Genomic DNA, 14,824 nt, shown 5'->3' with positions numbered 1-14,824 from the left:
TCTGAGAAAGACTGTGTGAAAGAGAGCGAGAGAGAGAGCTCCAAAGAGAGAAAGTCTGACGTCAAAACAAGTGTGAGTGTGAAGAAAGACCAGCGAGGGAAACATTTATGGCAGTGAATGCCAAGACCATAAAAACAAGGGGAAGCAACTCACAGGTTATGTACAGACACTTTTTTATTTTACATTTATATAACAAAAAACACTTGAGAAGAGGAGAAGAACAGGAAAGAGGGTGGAGAGTATGGCAGGAAACCAAGAGCACAGCAACGAGTGGGATTTCACAGAGAGAGGAATCCTGCTCGAGGCAAACACAGCGATGGCTGACTCGCTCCTGAAGACAATCGTGTTAAAAAGAGAACTTTGAGAAGGTTGGGCGATGAGTGTGAGTGTGTGTGTAAACGCAGACACACACACTCCACTTAGCTTGAGTCATTATCAGCTTGCGTTTCATCCTGTAAGCCATCCAAGTGTCCAGATGGTCAGAAAAGCTGCTTCAATGCTCTCCCTCTCTCTCTCTCTCTCTCTCTCCCTGCTACACACACTCCTTTAGAAAGAAAAAAGGTTATGCCAGCGATCGACTGAAGCCAAATAGAGGAGGGACCCAGTTTGGATGTCAGGTGGATGTAACTGCAAGGAGGAGCAGCCAAAGAGCAGGAGGCTGAACTCAGATCAGTTGATGCTGCTATGTAACTTTACATTTTCTGCTTGATTACACAGAATTCAAATGTTTTTAAATATTCAGGTGCCACCCAAATCTATCGTTGTCATGGTGGAAAGTGCCAAGAGGCCGACTGCCCAGTGCCTACACCAATGAGGGGGGAGCAGGAGGGGGCAGTTCCCCAAGCTTCCCAGTTCAGTTTGAAGTGGAATGGTGGGATTTCTGTTCATCACAGTCTGCGAATGCAAATATCCTCAAGAGATGAATAAAAGGTTCAGCAGAATTTTCTCTGCAACTCCTACTTTCTTTCAGGCTTCTCTCTAAAGGTGAGCCAGGGGCTTCGTGTGCTTTGTGCTGCAGGTATTATCTACAGTATGAGAGCTGCTGGAGTGGACGCTGAAGAGCTCTCTCTCAGTAGCCGTACTTGTCGTTGAGGTGAGTGCGTCCGTCTCCAGTCTGATCTGTGAGTGAAGAAAAGAAAGTTTGAGCATGGAAAGGATCCGCACACTAGCGTCTGACCGATGTATCACTGAAATTGGCCAATATGAGCTTTTCAGACATATTGGAAAACAAATGCTGATAAGATTTTTTTTTAAGTAAACAATGCAGAAAAGATGTGCATTTATGAAGGAAACAAGTTTCATTTTATTAATCAAAGTTCTATATATATATATTTGGTTTTTTTTTGTGTTAATTTATTCACTATATGTACTCATTGTATCCTCTCGACTTCATTGTAAATGAGGGCATCCCTCAATGCATTTCAAGTATAAATAAACGTTAATAATAATAATAATGAAGTTTATAGTTTGATGAAGACATCAAACATCGACATCGTTAGAAATTACTGCAAATCCAATATATCAGAACAGACATTTTTTACTCCCCAAAATCAGCATCTGAATCTGATTTAATAAATCCATACAGGTCAGGCTCCACCACACACACACACATTCTTGTACTTTGTGAAGACACTGTGAAGACACAAAATGCATTCCCTCGCCCCTTACCTAAAAATGTACAACCTAATCCTAACAATAATCTAATCTTAACCCCCAAACAGCCCTTCGAAAAAGTGAGGAGCCACAAAAAGATTTCACACCGTAAGGGGTATTCTTAAAATGGTCCTCAAAGATATGTAGATAAGTACACACACACACATTATATATAATATATGTTGAAACTAGAATTACAGCAGTGCAGCTGTATGCCTCCACCATATATTTCTACATACTCTTTTCTTCTAGATTCATATCATTTCACTGTGACCAAGTGAATGTTTGTGCCAAATGTGAAAGGACTCCTTCACGGCATTGCAGAGACATCACCCTTACAAGGCAAAAAATGTGCTTAGCGAGGTCACTGTGACCTTGACCTTTAACCACCAACATCTAATCCGTTCATTCTTGAGTCCAAGTGAATATTTGTACCAAATTTGAGGAAGTTTTCTGAAGGCATTCTTGAGATATCACTTGAGATATTAATGCCGGTTCAGAGGCATAAAAGAACCCTTTAAAAGACCAAAATGAAAGAACGTATAATCCCATGAAATGTCCCACACGGATCTCTAACTGTTGACCTGTTTACGTGGCTCATATTCAAATTAATCAGGTCACTGACATGACATGAGCACAATTAGTCGTGACCCTGAGTCCAGACCTTTCAAAGTGCGTTTTATACAAGCTTATCTTATCATGGGGTCACTTTGATCCAATGCATTCCTCAGTGAACAATCAAAATGTTACAGCAATTTCTGCTGCACAAATGAACCATGACAAACTGTTTACTTCCTCTGGCAATATCCTCAAAAATACTCCCCTGCATTCCTGAACTCAGAGGTCCCAGTTTATCAGTGTCAACAAGTGCTTGTGCAGACGTTGTAGAAAGCTGTATCTTGAGAATGAGAACAATACTATCTCCTGAGTAGCTGCTTTCATTCTGCATAGATCGGATACAAATTTAGATTCTAGATCATTTCCAGGTTTTACAGTTCACTCTTAAGATTTGTAGAAATAACTTCTACTGACTTATGGAGGTAACAGTTGCACTTGTTTCCTAAGAATATCATCAGTGGGTCAGCACATCAGTCAGGATCAGACTGTTTACCTGCAGGAGGCATCCACACTGAATAATCAGGGTCATCGTCAGGATACTCTCCTGAGAGCTGCACTGGAGGCTGTGGAGACAAACCATGAAGAGATTCAGTTCATGTAAAACTTTATTGTTTGTTAAATGTGGATGTTGGTATTTGTGTGTGAGGACTCACTCGGCTGGGGCCCTTCCCTTTCTTCTTCTTCCTGGCACCAGGGTCAGTAGCTGGGTCTCTGTCACCTTCTGCTCTGGACTCTGGACACATCAGTACAGAACAGTAAAGAAACACCACCGACATACAACAGTCACTTTAACTTAACAATATCTGAAGTAATTTTTTTGATATTTGTACTTAACATGAATGGTTATATTTAATGTTACTTTATAATTGACACCTTTAGTTACTAGTTACACTTAAAAATCAAGATTTTATACAGAAAAACATGCTAAAAGTCATGTTTTGACTGAAGTCAAAATTTGAGTATAGGATTATTTTATATTTTAGTACACCTACACAATCTGAATAACCGATCAATACATGAGAGCTACTCTAACATTGAATCAATAAAAACACGTCACCCACTTGGACTGGATTCCGGTGGGGACTTGCTGCTCTGCTCCACTGCTTCAGCAGCGCCCCCTCCTCCCTTCTGTTTGTGGCTTTGCTCTGATAGGAAATCATAGAAATTAACATTTTAAATTATAAAAAGGAGATTTGGGGATATGCACTGTTCTTTAAATGTACAAACAAATCCTGTGGTGACTTTGATGTTGCAGATGTGGGTCATTAGGATGAGATAAGATATGACCAGGAATGCAAAAATATTGATAAACTTTTCTTATGTAAACAAACCACAGCTTGTTTTTAAAATCAACAATCTGTATGTGTATGATAGAATACAAATTTAACACTGTGCTGTTTGTATGTATAACAGATCTGCTGCCACCCAGTGGCATTATGAGACAGCTTCTTACCTTTCAGCTCATTGGACTGAGCTGGTTTCTCTCTTTGCTGCCTTGAAGAAGAGCTCTCACGGGACATGGATGGACTGGACTCCTCAGATTCGTCATTAGACTCTGAGATACTTGTACACTGTTCATCATCATTGTCCTCGTTTTTCTCTGCTCCCTCCACTTCTTCCTCTTCCTCCTCTTCTCCAGTGGGTGCAAGTTCCTTCATGTTGAAGAGCTCCACAGGTAAGTTTGGTCGCTTAGGAGGCAACTTCTAGAGACGGAAAACAAACATCCATATCAGAGAGGAAGAGGAAAGACTAACACATAGGGAAATGGAAGGATTTAAGTTAGTTAGAAACCTAACACTTACCCCGATGGTGCCAGTCTTCAGTTTGTATTTACTTCCTCCTTTCATGGCTCCAAACAGGGGTAAGGTCTTCTTGGGCTTCTCCAACTCTGAGCTGCCACTACCACACCAACACACATCACCATTCCTCGTCAGTGTTCTCATACTTTTTTCCTTCTACATTAACCCACAGATAAAATCTGCTATTGTATATCAGGAGTTTATCAATATCCCAAATCACTAAAATACATTTGCAATTCACAGATTTGTGGTGTGAACCTGAAAAACCCAGCAGACAGATGACTGTGGTTCTGTGTCTAACCTCGGCAGCAGTGATGGCATCTGTGCCGGCCGCGAGAGTTCGACCAGTCTGCGGAGTCGCTGGGCATCTTTGCGCAAGTCTGCTACGTGAACGTGAAGCTTCCTGCGCTCCACGGCGTCCATCGCTGTCTCAGTTCTCACTGCGGTCATAAAGGCATCTAGCGTGTCGCCCGTGGAAGAGCCAGAAGAGTCTAAGAGGACGGAAGAAACGCACAATCACACGAGGAGAACATACATCAGCAGGGGCTGTTGCACATGACGACAGCCCCTACAGAAGACTGAAAAGACACTGATTGTGACTCACCTCCTCTACCAGCATTGAGCTTTTTCTGAGTGTCTTCCAGATCCTTCTCCACCTCCGACAGTTTGACCACCTACATTACAATCAAACATACAGTATACTGAACATTACATTATATAACAGATGCAGCTTATAACAGTTGTTGGTTCTAAAACCTGGTTCCATCACTTTCAGTACAACTCCCCCAACCTAACACAGAGCACCGTCATTACTCATTTTAAGTTACCGCAGTTTTTATGTAGTTTGTAGCTACAATACAAAGTTTTGACAAAAATCTCGATATCTCCTTCCGTTTTTTGTGTTATACATCCCTACTTGTCATATATATATATATATATATATATATATATGATACTATTTCATTTCCTGCTCATCTTGACCAGGACTCGCTGGCAGAAGAGATCTTGTATCTCAATGGGACCTTCCTGATTAAATAAATTATTAATAAAGAAAAATATTCTGACAAAGACACAGACACCTGGTGTTTGATTTATTCAGTTTGTTATTGTAAAGGTGGAGGAATGATTGACAGTTGTGCAAGCAGCAAAATTTATCTGCTGATGTGTTCTGATGTGTTTTGTTCTTGTGTGGTAGTAAATATATTTTATAAAGAATTAAAAGAGTAGACTAGGTTTGGTGTCTGGTTCATGTCATGGATCTGAATCACAGTGTCAGGCAGATGGACAACCCAATAGCTGAACAGTCAGGGCACATACCACATGGTTGCTTATGCCCTGAGCAGCAGGACCCCAGTTTCACTCCCAGCTGACCAGAAGTTTTACTGCGTATAATTCCACTACTGTTTGACGCTGTTTCTTGTCTCTCCATCATTATTTTTATCGAATAAAAGGCTCAAAAGTATACATGAAATGTTGGCAGATGTTTACCAATGATTCATATGTCTCAGCCCGCTCCTCAATCTTTCCGGCCTTTTTCATTCGCTCTTGCCTCTTCCTCTCCACAGTGCCGGTTCGATCCAGGAAGGTGTCATCATCGCTGTCATAGTAGTCCTCATCTTCCCAGTTCTTCTTCTTGCGTTTGCGGGACACTGGAAATAAGAAATAAAACAGGAAAAACTTATCCTCACAACAACAACAAGAAAATCCAGAACCTCTCCAGATGGTGGTTCACGATCCCCCTTTCAAACATTCCCAGTGTGAGCTGAGCTCCCACCTGCTTCCTGCCGCAGCAGCCCTCTGGCCTCCAGCATGCGACACGCCTCCAGGCAGCACTGGATGGCTGCATCTTTCTTTTTCCCCGTGTGGGTCACCTCAGCAACCAGCTGTCGGCCCTTGGCGTCATCCACAGGCAGCCTGGCAAGAAAGGAAAAGTCAACAAAAACTCTGCAACTCTCTACACCACATCCCCATTCTTTATGTGCTTTTTGATGTCAAAGAAATGTCACAAGTCTCTTACTTTATTCTGCACAGCCAGGAGCCATGACTTTTGTCTTCATACTCAAACTCCAGCTCCTCCCCTGAGACGCACAATGTCGATAAAAGAAGCTAAGAAACAAAGAAACACAAACACTTTTCTTCTGCTTCTCATGAAACTAGATTTCATCTCACCTTCCCTGTCATAAAAGCCCTGCAAAGCTTTCTTGGGATCTTTCAGGTATGCAGCCTCCTGGTCTTCTTGGAATTCAGTTGAGAAGGGGTTTTCCTCATCCTCGTCTTCCTCTGGAACAACCTCCTCATCTGCAGGGTGGATTTGCAGAGACAGATGGAGTGAAAGGAAAGAAGAGAAGTGAAGGATTAACTGGCGTCTTCAGTTACTCGCCCTGAGAGAAACTTTAGCACCAGCTCACTAAAGATGACCACGCAGCAGACACGGAACACACTGTGATGTAATCCTGGGACCGGCAGGAAATCTCACCAATTCCCCACGAACACCCTGAATCTTCCTTTGATGGTTTGCTCTGGGACTTGATGCTATCGCCTTCCCCTTCTTTCGCCTTCTCATCATTGTCGTCGTCGTCATCATCATCCGAACCGTCTCCCATCATCCTCTTCTCTAGCTCTTCTTTCTGTTTGCGGGCATGCTCCCTCAGCTCTGTCACTGTTAGTTCAGACTCCTCTTCCTCATCAAACTCTGGACCCTGAAGAAGCAGAGCGAAGATGAAGACTTAAAGATAACTGTATAAGACAACATCTTCATCAACTATGGGGAAGTTTATTTTTCAGTTCTAAATAATTAATCATATGTGTCACCCTAGAATGAATTTTCCAAAAAGCTGGAAACAGTGAATACTTGGCACTTTTGCTTAATAAATGGCTTGCATGAATAATTATCTGTCAAATGACTTATAAATCAAATAATCTATTATTTTAAGTTTATATGTCTTATCTGATTTACATTATTTGTCAACTTTCTGCTTGACACAACCTCACAAATAACTCAATTTTGAATTGGGCTTATACTAATTTTCTAAACGTGGGATTATACGATGTAGTCAGTCAAGTTGATATTTATGATTTATTACTTATTTCTTTGGACAGCTGGACAGTGCCAGAGGCAAAGCTAGATTTAATAATAATATGTTAGGAATTAAAGCAATTGTATTAAAAGGTGTAATTTATAATAAAGGAGGGCACATGAGTCTTTTCTTTACTTGACCATGAGTCTAAACCTAGACAAGGAAACCAGGAGCCCTGAGCAGTCGACTCACAGCTTCTCACAAATGTCTGTGGATGTTATAAGACTGTGAGAGACCCTAGGATTTCAAGGACAGCATTTTAGTGTTGGACAAAGTTTTATTTTTCTGTGAGAATGTTTACCGATTACCTGAGAGACTAAGTTCTATATACCAGGGATGAAGGGTTGCTCAGCAGCAGAGGTTGTCACTTACGTTTCAGACACACACTATGTATAAAAACATTGAAGGAAAAACTGATTTGCAGTGAGAAAATGTATGTAGCTAGGACTAATAAAGGACTAAATAAGGTGTAATTAAAAACAATAGACATGTGATCAGAAAATACTGATTATATTATTAGGAACAGAAACCCAAAGGCCATGATGAGACAAACTCAGTTTAGGTATTTTAAGTGTCCACGGTAAAGAAGAGTCAGATCATGATCAGAGGAAAAATCTATAAAGCCAAATTAGTCACAAAACTAAATCTGTGAATAATATTTAATAGTTGATTGTGAAAGGCTTTAAACGCCCTCATTACTTAAAGGGCTAGTGTGCAAGACTTAGGTGAGAGGATCTATTGGCAGAAATTGAATATACAATAATCCTAGTGATGTTTTCACTAGTGTGTAACCATCCAAATTGTACAAAGTGTCGTTTTCTTTACCCTAGAATGGGCCCTTTATATCAAAACACTTTATATTTACATCAGGAGCAGGTCCTCTCTACGGAGGCCGCCATGTTTTTTTTTTTTACAGTAGCCCAAATTGGACAAACTAAGCTTTTGAGTTTTTATGACAACTGAAGGCTACCACAGGTTCTCTGTCATGTTTGGAATGGGAGGGTGAGGTGAGGGGTGTTCAGCTGTAACATGCTACTTCACCACTGGATGTCACTAAATCCTACACACGGAACCTTTAAACCTCCACTTCAGTGACAGCTGTGTGTGTCACCCATGGTCATGTACCTCAGTATTTCCAGAGCAGGTGTATAATGGCTGACGCGGGTTTGTGACTCACCTGCAGGATGAACAGTCTCGTGCTCCCACCGAACTTCAGCACGTGTCCCACCCGGAGCCTGATGTAGGTGTTCGGCGGGATCTTCTTCTTGTTCACCACGGTGCCGTGCGTGCTGCCCAGGTCGTGGACGTAGAAGCCCCTCTCCTCCCCGACACCGCCCCCCTCCCCGGCCTGAGCGCGGAACTGGATCACGGCGTGGTACCTGGAGATGGACGGGTGCTCCAGAGACACGTCGCACACCGGGAGGCGTCCCACCACGAAGAAGCTGCTGTGGGCCAGGGGCACCTTGTCCACGATGGTGCCGTTCTTGAGGATCTCGAGGGCATACGGCATGTCCGCGGCGCTGCCTCCCCACGGGGGCTCCGTGTACAACAGAGGGGGGAACTTTCCAGGTAGGGGCCCTTTGACGGGAAGCACCCTGGGTTTGGCTTCAGGTTTGTTTCTGACAGTGGAGACGCTCTTGTCTTCTCCGCCATTTTCATCCTCCTCTTTACGCTTCTCCGCAGTTTCTTTTTCAATAGCAGGACTCGGTGAAGCGTTGCTTGTTATTTCTGCGACTTCAACTCCATTATTTTCTTCCACAGGTTTTGTTTCTGTAGCTGTTTGTTTGGACGAAGCCGCGACGTGACCGCGTTTGCTCGCGAGAGAAGGAGCCGCAAAAAGAGCGGGTTTCTTAAATTGCTCCTCGGCGTCCGGTTCAGTTTTAGTCGAGTCTTTTTCAGGTTTCTCTCCATTTTCTGATGTGGACTCTGTTTCCTCCGTGGAGCTCATTTCTTCATCTGTAGTCTCCACTCTCACGTCTAACGGCGGGGGGGCGGCCATGTTTTTTTTGGTGCTACTGTAAGAAATGTCCGTCTCCTCTGTGCCTCCACAAAAGTCAGAAAACCCGTTAATAAAGAAAACAAATCCCGGAGAGAATATATTAAGAAAATGATTAAAAATAAAACTAAGTGTCACATTGATATAATTCGTTTAATTACATCTAAGTCAAAATGAACGGGTAGTTAAGGAACCAAAATTCCCATTCAGGTTTTTACTCGAGCTTTTTCCAACAAGGACAACAAGGATCTTTATTTCCTGTGCAACATCCGTGAAGGAAACAAGCGCTGCAGCTGAGGTCTCATCATCTGTGTGATGTGAGTTACATCAGTGGTCTTAACTTCAGGGTTTGACAGGTTAACAGGCTAAACATGGATGTGTGGTACTTGTTGTTGGATAACTGGTTTGTTGTTGTCGGTCCATTACGAGTCAGAGTTGATACGTTTTCTGTTGTGAAGCGCATCCGGTACAAAACTCCCTTCAGATTTTTGACATTTAGTGTTGTCCCGCTGTTTGAAAAACACACATTCATGGTGAACCTAAACTTCAGAGCTGACACTTTTTTAGGTTTATAGACTAATGTTTGCTCCTGAGTGAAGGTTGTGGTTTTAATCTCTAAAATTACAAACATTTCACTAATCTGAGGTGGATCAATTATGTGTTGTACAGTGAGGACGCATAAGCATTAAAATCAATATATATTGAACCATTGTTTTATTGCTATTGATGAACATCATATTGCGATAATCGTTGTTATTTTATGGCCCAGCCCTATTGAAACTTAACTATGTAAACAATTTTGAAAAAGACTTAATCAAAAGATCATAATCAATGCTACAATGAAAATACTGCATGTTGTTTGATATCCGATGTTTGTGCTGCCCCAGTCACTCGCACATCATCCATCTTTGTATGTACGCTCCTCATCCTCAGTTTCAGTTGTATTTACTTTTCCTCCCTCTCCCTCTTCACAGTTCCAGACTTGATGCTAGTTTGAATCCAGTGTCTTCGATCTATCATCATGATGCGTTACTGGGGGGAGATCCCCGGACCTGCGGGCGCACCTCCCAGCCGCAGCTCCTTTGACCTGCTCCAGCGCGAGTTCCGCTCCGTGGAGATGCAGGACCCCCCCCTGCACCAGCCCTCGGCCCAGCGTCCGCGGCCCACCACGATGCTGGACATCCCCTCAGAGCCCTGCAGCCTCACCATCCACACAGTGCAGTTGTGTCAGCATGCCCGCAGACTCCGTGGCCTATTGACAGCGGCCCAGGGTCAAGGTCAGAGCTCAGCGTCTAATGAAGGCGGCAGCAGGATGGAGGAAGCTGATACCAACCTTCCGCCACGTCCTCCCACCCCACCTATCATGCCAGATGATCTGCTGCCTGTTGACAGCAAAGCACCACGGCAACCCTTCCAGCTTCGCCACAGTGACCCTGAAAGTGACTTTTATAAGTAAGTTAATCTAGCTTTGCTGCATAGATAAGATTGGATTAAATACCCTATTGAGGCATCTTATTGAAGTTTAGATATTGTAATTTATTTAAGAATTGACATTTGACAAATTTATCCCTCTCCATCTCCTTTGCGTCTTCTAATCTTAAGGGGTAAAGGCGAACCTGTCACAGAGCTGAGCTGGCCCTCCTGCAGGCAGCTCCTCTACCAATCAGTGGCCACTGTGCTGGCACACGCTGGCTTTGAGTCGGCTCAGGAGAGCGTGCTGGAGACGCTGACCGACCTGGTCCATGAGCATTACCTGCGCCTCACCCGCCTGCTGCGGGTGGCGGTGGACCGGGAAGCGCGGCTTGGGGCGAGTCCCTTCCCAGACGTGGTGGAGCAAGTGTTCCATGAGGTGGGCATCGGCAGCGTGCTGGCCCTGCAGCGCTTCTGGCAAGTGAGGATCAAAGATTATCACAGCTACATGCTTCAGGTGAGGTTGGACATGGGTCAGTACTGTTCATAGGATTGTGTTTTTTGATATTGTATATAGATATAAATTTGTCAACCATACAAGATTTTTCTGTACTTTTACACTGTTTTTCTATCCCTTTTAATATATCTGTTTGTACTGAGTTGTTGTAGATGTTGCGTTATCAATGAGTGAGTTGCATTTAACTTTATATTAATATAAGTTGTTTCAAATTAGATTTTCAGGAATGTTAGTATTCTATTATTATTACTACCAGTAAATATAGATATGACATAAAATAATATTAATGATAAAGAATTGTATCCATATGACCCATTCCTTGATTGTTTGTGGCACTCGACATGGTTGTCAGCAATATTTCATGAAGTTCATCAGTCAAAAACATTCTCTAGTTCAAACTGCTCCAATATGAGGATTTGCTTGTTATCCGTCTCTGTATTTTGAAATGATATATACTGAACAGTCATTAAAGCAATCTGCAAAATGTATTAATCAATCAATTAATCAGTAATTGAAAATAGTCAGTTTGTCTCTTGAAAAGTACTATTGATTCTACATAACTCGTTGCACCTTCTCAAAGAGCATAAAGCACTTTGTCTGACTGAGAGTAATAGCGCGTATGGCAATTTGTGAGATAGCTGACAGACAGTGACTGTCCTCAGTGACTGGAACTGTGAAGAGGAGAAAGTGAAGGAACTGATGATGGCAAAATGAGCTTTACTTTTATTATTTAGACTAAAGAAACATGTTTAGTTGTTCTTTAGAAAATATGATCATTATCGAAGACTAAATCATCCAGGTTCTCACATCGTCTTACACCAGAAAAACAGGACTAACAAATGTTTTTTCCTCTCTCAGGTCAGTAAGGATCTGTCAGAGGAATACGAGCGGCTTGTGAACCCAGAGAAAGCTCTGGAGGATTCCAAGCCACTGAGGATTAAGGAGGAGCCCATGAGTGACATCTCCTTCCCAGTCAGTGAGGAGCCCGAAGCCGACCTGGCCTCTGGAGACCAGGCTCTGCCCATCGGGGTCCTCGGGGCCCACGGTGAAAGGCTGGCTTCAGGTCTGGATGCCGACCATTCTCCTCACACGTCGGGTGAGAGCTGCATTTATATTAATATCCTGCATTCATGAAAACATTTTCTCCAGAGTCCACAGTCAGTGTTGGCACTCGGCTGTGACCACATGGAGCAGTAACAGCTGCTGCTGGTTGCATTACGGTTGTATTTTAGTTAGTGAATGGCCTCCTACCTCCTTGATGCCTAACTAGGACACTTCCTAATAAGATTTCTCCTCAGAAGGTGTTTTCAATAAGCTTGTTAACACAGTTTATCAGGTCACTCTTCTGACAAAGATGAAATTATATCGCAAGTCACTTTAATTAAATTTGTGTGTATTTGTTTACTATTAAGACATGTTGTATATCCTGTTAACAGATACAGTCAGTCCATCATCTGCTGACCGTTAAACTGAGTTTGACAAAGTTCTTTCTACCACAGTGACTGTATCACTGCACCATAATACTGTTTCTGAAAACAGCCAGTATGATCAAACTACTTTAAAAACACATTAAATATAACTAGAATGGGACTCGGTTGAGCGCATTCCTCTGCCAAGGCCCAACAGTCTCCTTAAATTCAATCAAGCGGCACCAAATTACACAGACTCATAGATATCCGCCCACTATGTGTATCACATTTTTTTCATCCAGATCCATTAATTATCCCCTGCTGTGAAAATGTCAAAAAATAGCCCCATCTCACAAAGTATGTGAGAAAGCATTCCTGGATCCGCTCCTTCGTCTGGTTCTGCAGCAAAAAATAGTGTTTCTTAGTTACTTCTGTGCATGTTGCGTAATTTAACCGACAAACAAAGTGACAGGGACAATGCTTATAGTTAGTTATATTATTTCCTCCTTGACAGAGGTATTACAACAATTTGTGGATTACTGCTGGTTTCTCTACTGCTATAGAAACCACTAAATTCAGGTGTTTTATTTTTGCACTGTAAATTATTGCTCAGCTATGTTGCTGCTGCAGCAGTGGCCAACTTGCTTGCCAGCTAAGCCACACAGAGAGTGACGATGTGTCATTAAAAATTATCTTATTAAAAAAAATAATCGTATTAATACTTCACACACTGGAAAACCATTAATTTAGAACATGTTAAGACATTTGATAGATCTTTTTCACAGTCTTGCAATCTAATGTATGTTTGTTTACCAGAATCTGTCAATACAGCACATCTTTGAAGGAGGCCTCTTACAACCTGGAAGTTTTGACTTTCTATCAACACATATTACCGACATCAGGATGTTTTTTTGTGTTTACAATTAAAAATCAATTTTCTAAGTGGATCACTTTGAGTGACGGTGTTTTCACACCTCCACATCTTAGTGCAGAAAAATTGGGTTGGTTCATTTCCCACTTTGGTGCAATTCATTTGAGTCTGAACACAGTAACCCATCTCTGGAGCAAAACAATTTGCACCAAAACCCTTTGAGTTGTCTCGGTCTCAAATGAACTCATGGAGCTATTTCTTTATGTTGGGATTTTGATCTGATCCTGATCTGACCCGAATACCAGGTGTTGTCTGCAAGTTTGGGCTAAATGTCTCCTGTAGCCAGATGAGCTTTACACGCTGGGATGTGGCTGAGCATGCAAACTGTAGAAGCCAGTCAGATAATGAACAGAGGTCTCACTGAGGCACCTTCTTTCTGTATTTACTTTCTTGCTCCAGCCCTAAAAACGTCAGAATAAAGTTGGAATTTCAAAAACCAGACAATACTGCAGGGGCATCTTTAAACATCCCCAAGCATATACATTTAGATCACCCGTTTACTAAAGAGGAATCAATTTTGTAGTAGAAAATCACCTTTGCTATCTTTTGCTTATCTTATAAGGTGGGGGCGGGGCCAACAACTCCCCCCTGTGGCCGCAGGTTAAAATGGAGCCGCAGGATGGCGAGGACGGCCACACTTCAGGCCACCACCATCACCACGGTGTCCTGGGTGGGGATGTGTTCGAGGAGGGAGGCCCCATGTCCACCATGAGCGAATCGGGAGGAACCATGGCGCCCTCGCCTGGTGGTGCGACCTCAGAAGCCAGCTATGCCTCGCATTCACCTGACTCCTTGATGGGCTCTTCACCCGTCTTCAACCAGAGGCCCAAGAAACGGGCAAAGAAGATGTGAAGTGTTGGAGGAGTCAGTGGACATGTTACTAAACTGCTCCAGCTGCTGAGATCATGGCCTCTGGATAAACTGACTGAGACGTTCATGTCATGAAAGAACTGAACTAATGGGAGTGGGGGGGTAGTTTGTAGTTTTTCTTGTAGTTCCTCTCAAAAAGCTTAATATGTTGGCACTAAATATATCAATGCGGTTTATTGTCAAATTAAAATGTTCTAAAGCTTTTGAATTCTCTTAATTTGACTTAATTGTTTAAAAAAACCCTCAAGAGATGAAAAAAACAATCTTTCAGTTAACCTAATAAATTATAGAACACGAAAAACAAGAGGTCTAGAAGTAAATCATTTAGTTAAACATCTTAATAATTCAGCAGAATGGTTTGTTTTCCCAAGCTATTAACTCACTTTCTCCTAACATACCAATTACTGTCTGCGCCATTCATTACGATACAAGACGCTCCACCAAAGACAAAATACAAAAGAATATTTTGTTTTCCTCATGTATTTTCATCCCCTTGTTTCCACTCTGCAGTTCACTTTACACGCAGCTCGACACAGCAGAGTAA

The 14,824-nt window shown here is 42.4% G+C and overlaps 2 protein-coding genes across 4 annotated transcripts; one reads left to right on the top strand and one right to left on the bottom strand.

Annotated features, from left to right (window-relative positions):
• Positions 1-151: 151 nt before the first annotated feature.
• On the bottom strand, positions 152-9,188 carry slc4a1ap (solute carrier family 4 member 1 adaptor protein). Its single transcript, XM_034576562.1, has 14 exons — positions 8,325-9,188; positions 6,547-6,769; positions 6,240-6,368; positions 6,088-6,148; positions 5,845-5,984; positions 5,559-5,719; positions 4,675-4,744; positions 4,372-4,561; positions 4,074-4,170; positions 3,725-3,974; positions 3,333-3,416; positions 2,925-3,004; positions 2,765-2,834; positions 152-1,119 (listed from the first exon to the last, which is right to left on the bottom strand). The coding sequence occupies exons 1-14, from the start codon at positions 9,144-9,146 to the stop codon at positions 1,070-1,072; spliced, it is 2,427 nt and encodes an 808-aa protein (XP_034432453.1). The 5' UTR covers positions 9,147-9,188; the 3' UTR covers positions 152-1,069.
• supt7l (SPT7 like, STAGA complex subunit gamma) lies at positions 8,580-14,584 on the top strand. 3 transcript variants are annotated; one of them, XM_034576604.1, is made up of 5 exons: positions 8,580-8,716; positions 10,118-10,595; positions 10,746-11,070; positions 11,929-12,166; positions 13,973-14,584. In XM_034576604.1, the coding sequence occupies exons 2-5, from the start codon at positions 10,165-10,167 to the stop codon at positions 14,260-14,262; spliced, it is 1,284 nt and encodes a 427-aa protein (XP_034432495.1). In that variant the 5' UTR covers positions 8,580-8,716; positions 10,118-10,164; the 3' UTR covers positions 14,263-14,584. The 3 variants fall into 3 exon arrangements, with proteins under 3 accessions (XP_034432495.1, XP_034432494.1, XP_034432493.1); XM_034576603.1 differs by having other exon boundaries at positions 8,642-8,758; XM_034576602.1 differs by lacking the exon at positions 8,580-8,716 and adding an exon at positions 9,381-9,460.
• Positions 14,585-14,824: the final 240 nt, after the last annotated feature.

The sequence above is a fragment of the Hippoglossus hippoglossus genome, chromosome 22, assembly GCF_009819705.1.
Source record: "Hippoglossus hippoglossus isolate fHipHip1 chromosome 22, fHipHip1.pri, whole genome shotgun sequence".
NCBI lineage: Eukaryota > Metazoa > Chordata > Actinopteri > Pleuronectiformes > Pleuronectidae > Hippoglossus > Hippoglossus hippoglossus.
The sequence above is the reverse complement of the archived record's forward strand: the minus strand, read 5'-3'. Positions and strand labels throughout refer to the sequence as shown.

Bases quoted from the DNA above. Each gene is read 5' to 3' on its own strand.
- slc4a1ap (XM_034576562.1), bottom strand. From the start codon at position 9,146: ATGGCCGCCCCCCCGCCGTTAGACGTGAGAGTGGAGACTACAGATGAA. The intron at 5,985-6,087 runs GTAAGAGACTTG...CTTTCTTGCCAG, and splicing joins TCCTGGCTGTGCAGAATAAA to GCTGCCTGTGGATGACGCCA. The intron at 3,005-3,332 runs GTGGGTGACGTG...TGATGTGTCCAG, and splicing joins CCCACCGGAATCCAGTCCAA to AGTCCAGAGCAGAAGGTGAC.
- supt7l (XM_034576604.1), top strand. From the start codon at position 10,165: ATGATGCGTTACTGGGGGGAGATCCCCGGACCTGCGGGCGCACCTCCC. The intron at 11,071-11,928 runs GTGAGGTTGGAC...TTCCTCTCTCAG, and splicing joins ATCACAGCTACATGCTTCAG to GTCAGTAAGGATCTGTCAGA. The intron at 12,167-13,972 runs GTGAGAGCTGCA...TTATCTTATAAG, and splicing joins CCATTCTCCTCACACGTCGG to GTGGGGGCGGGGCCAACAAC.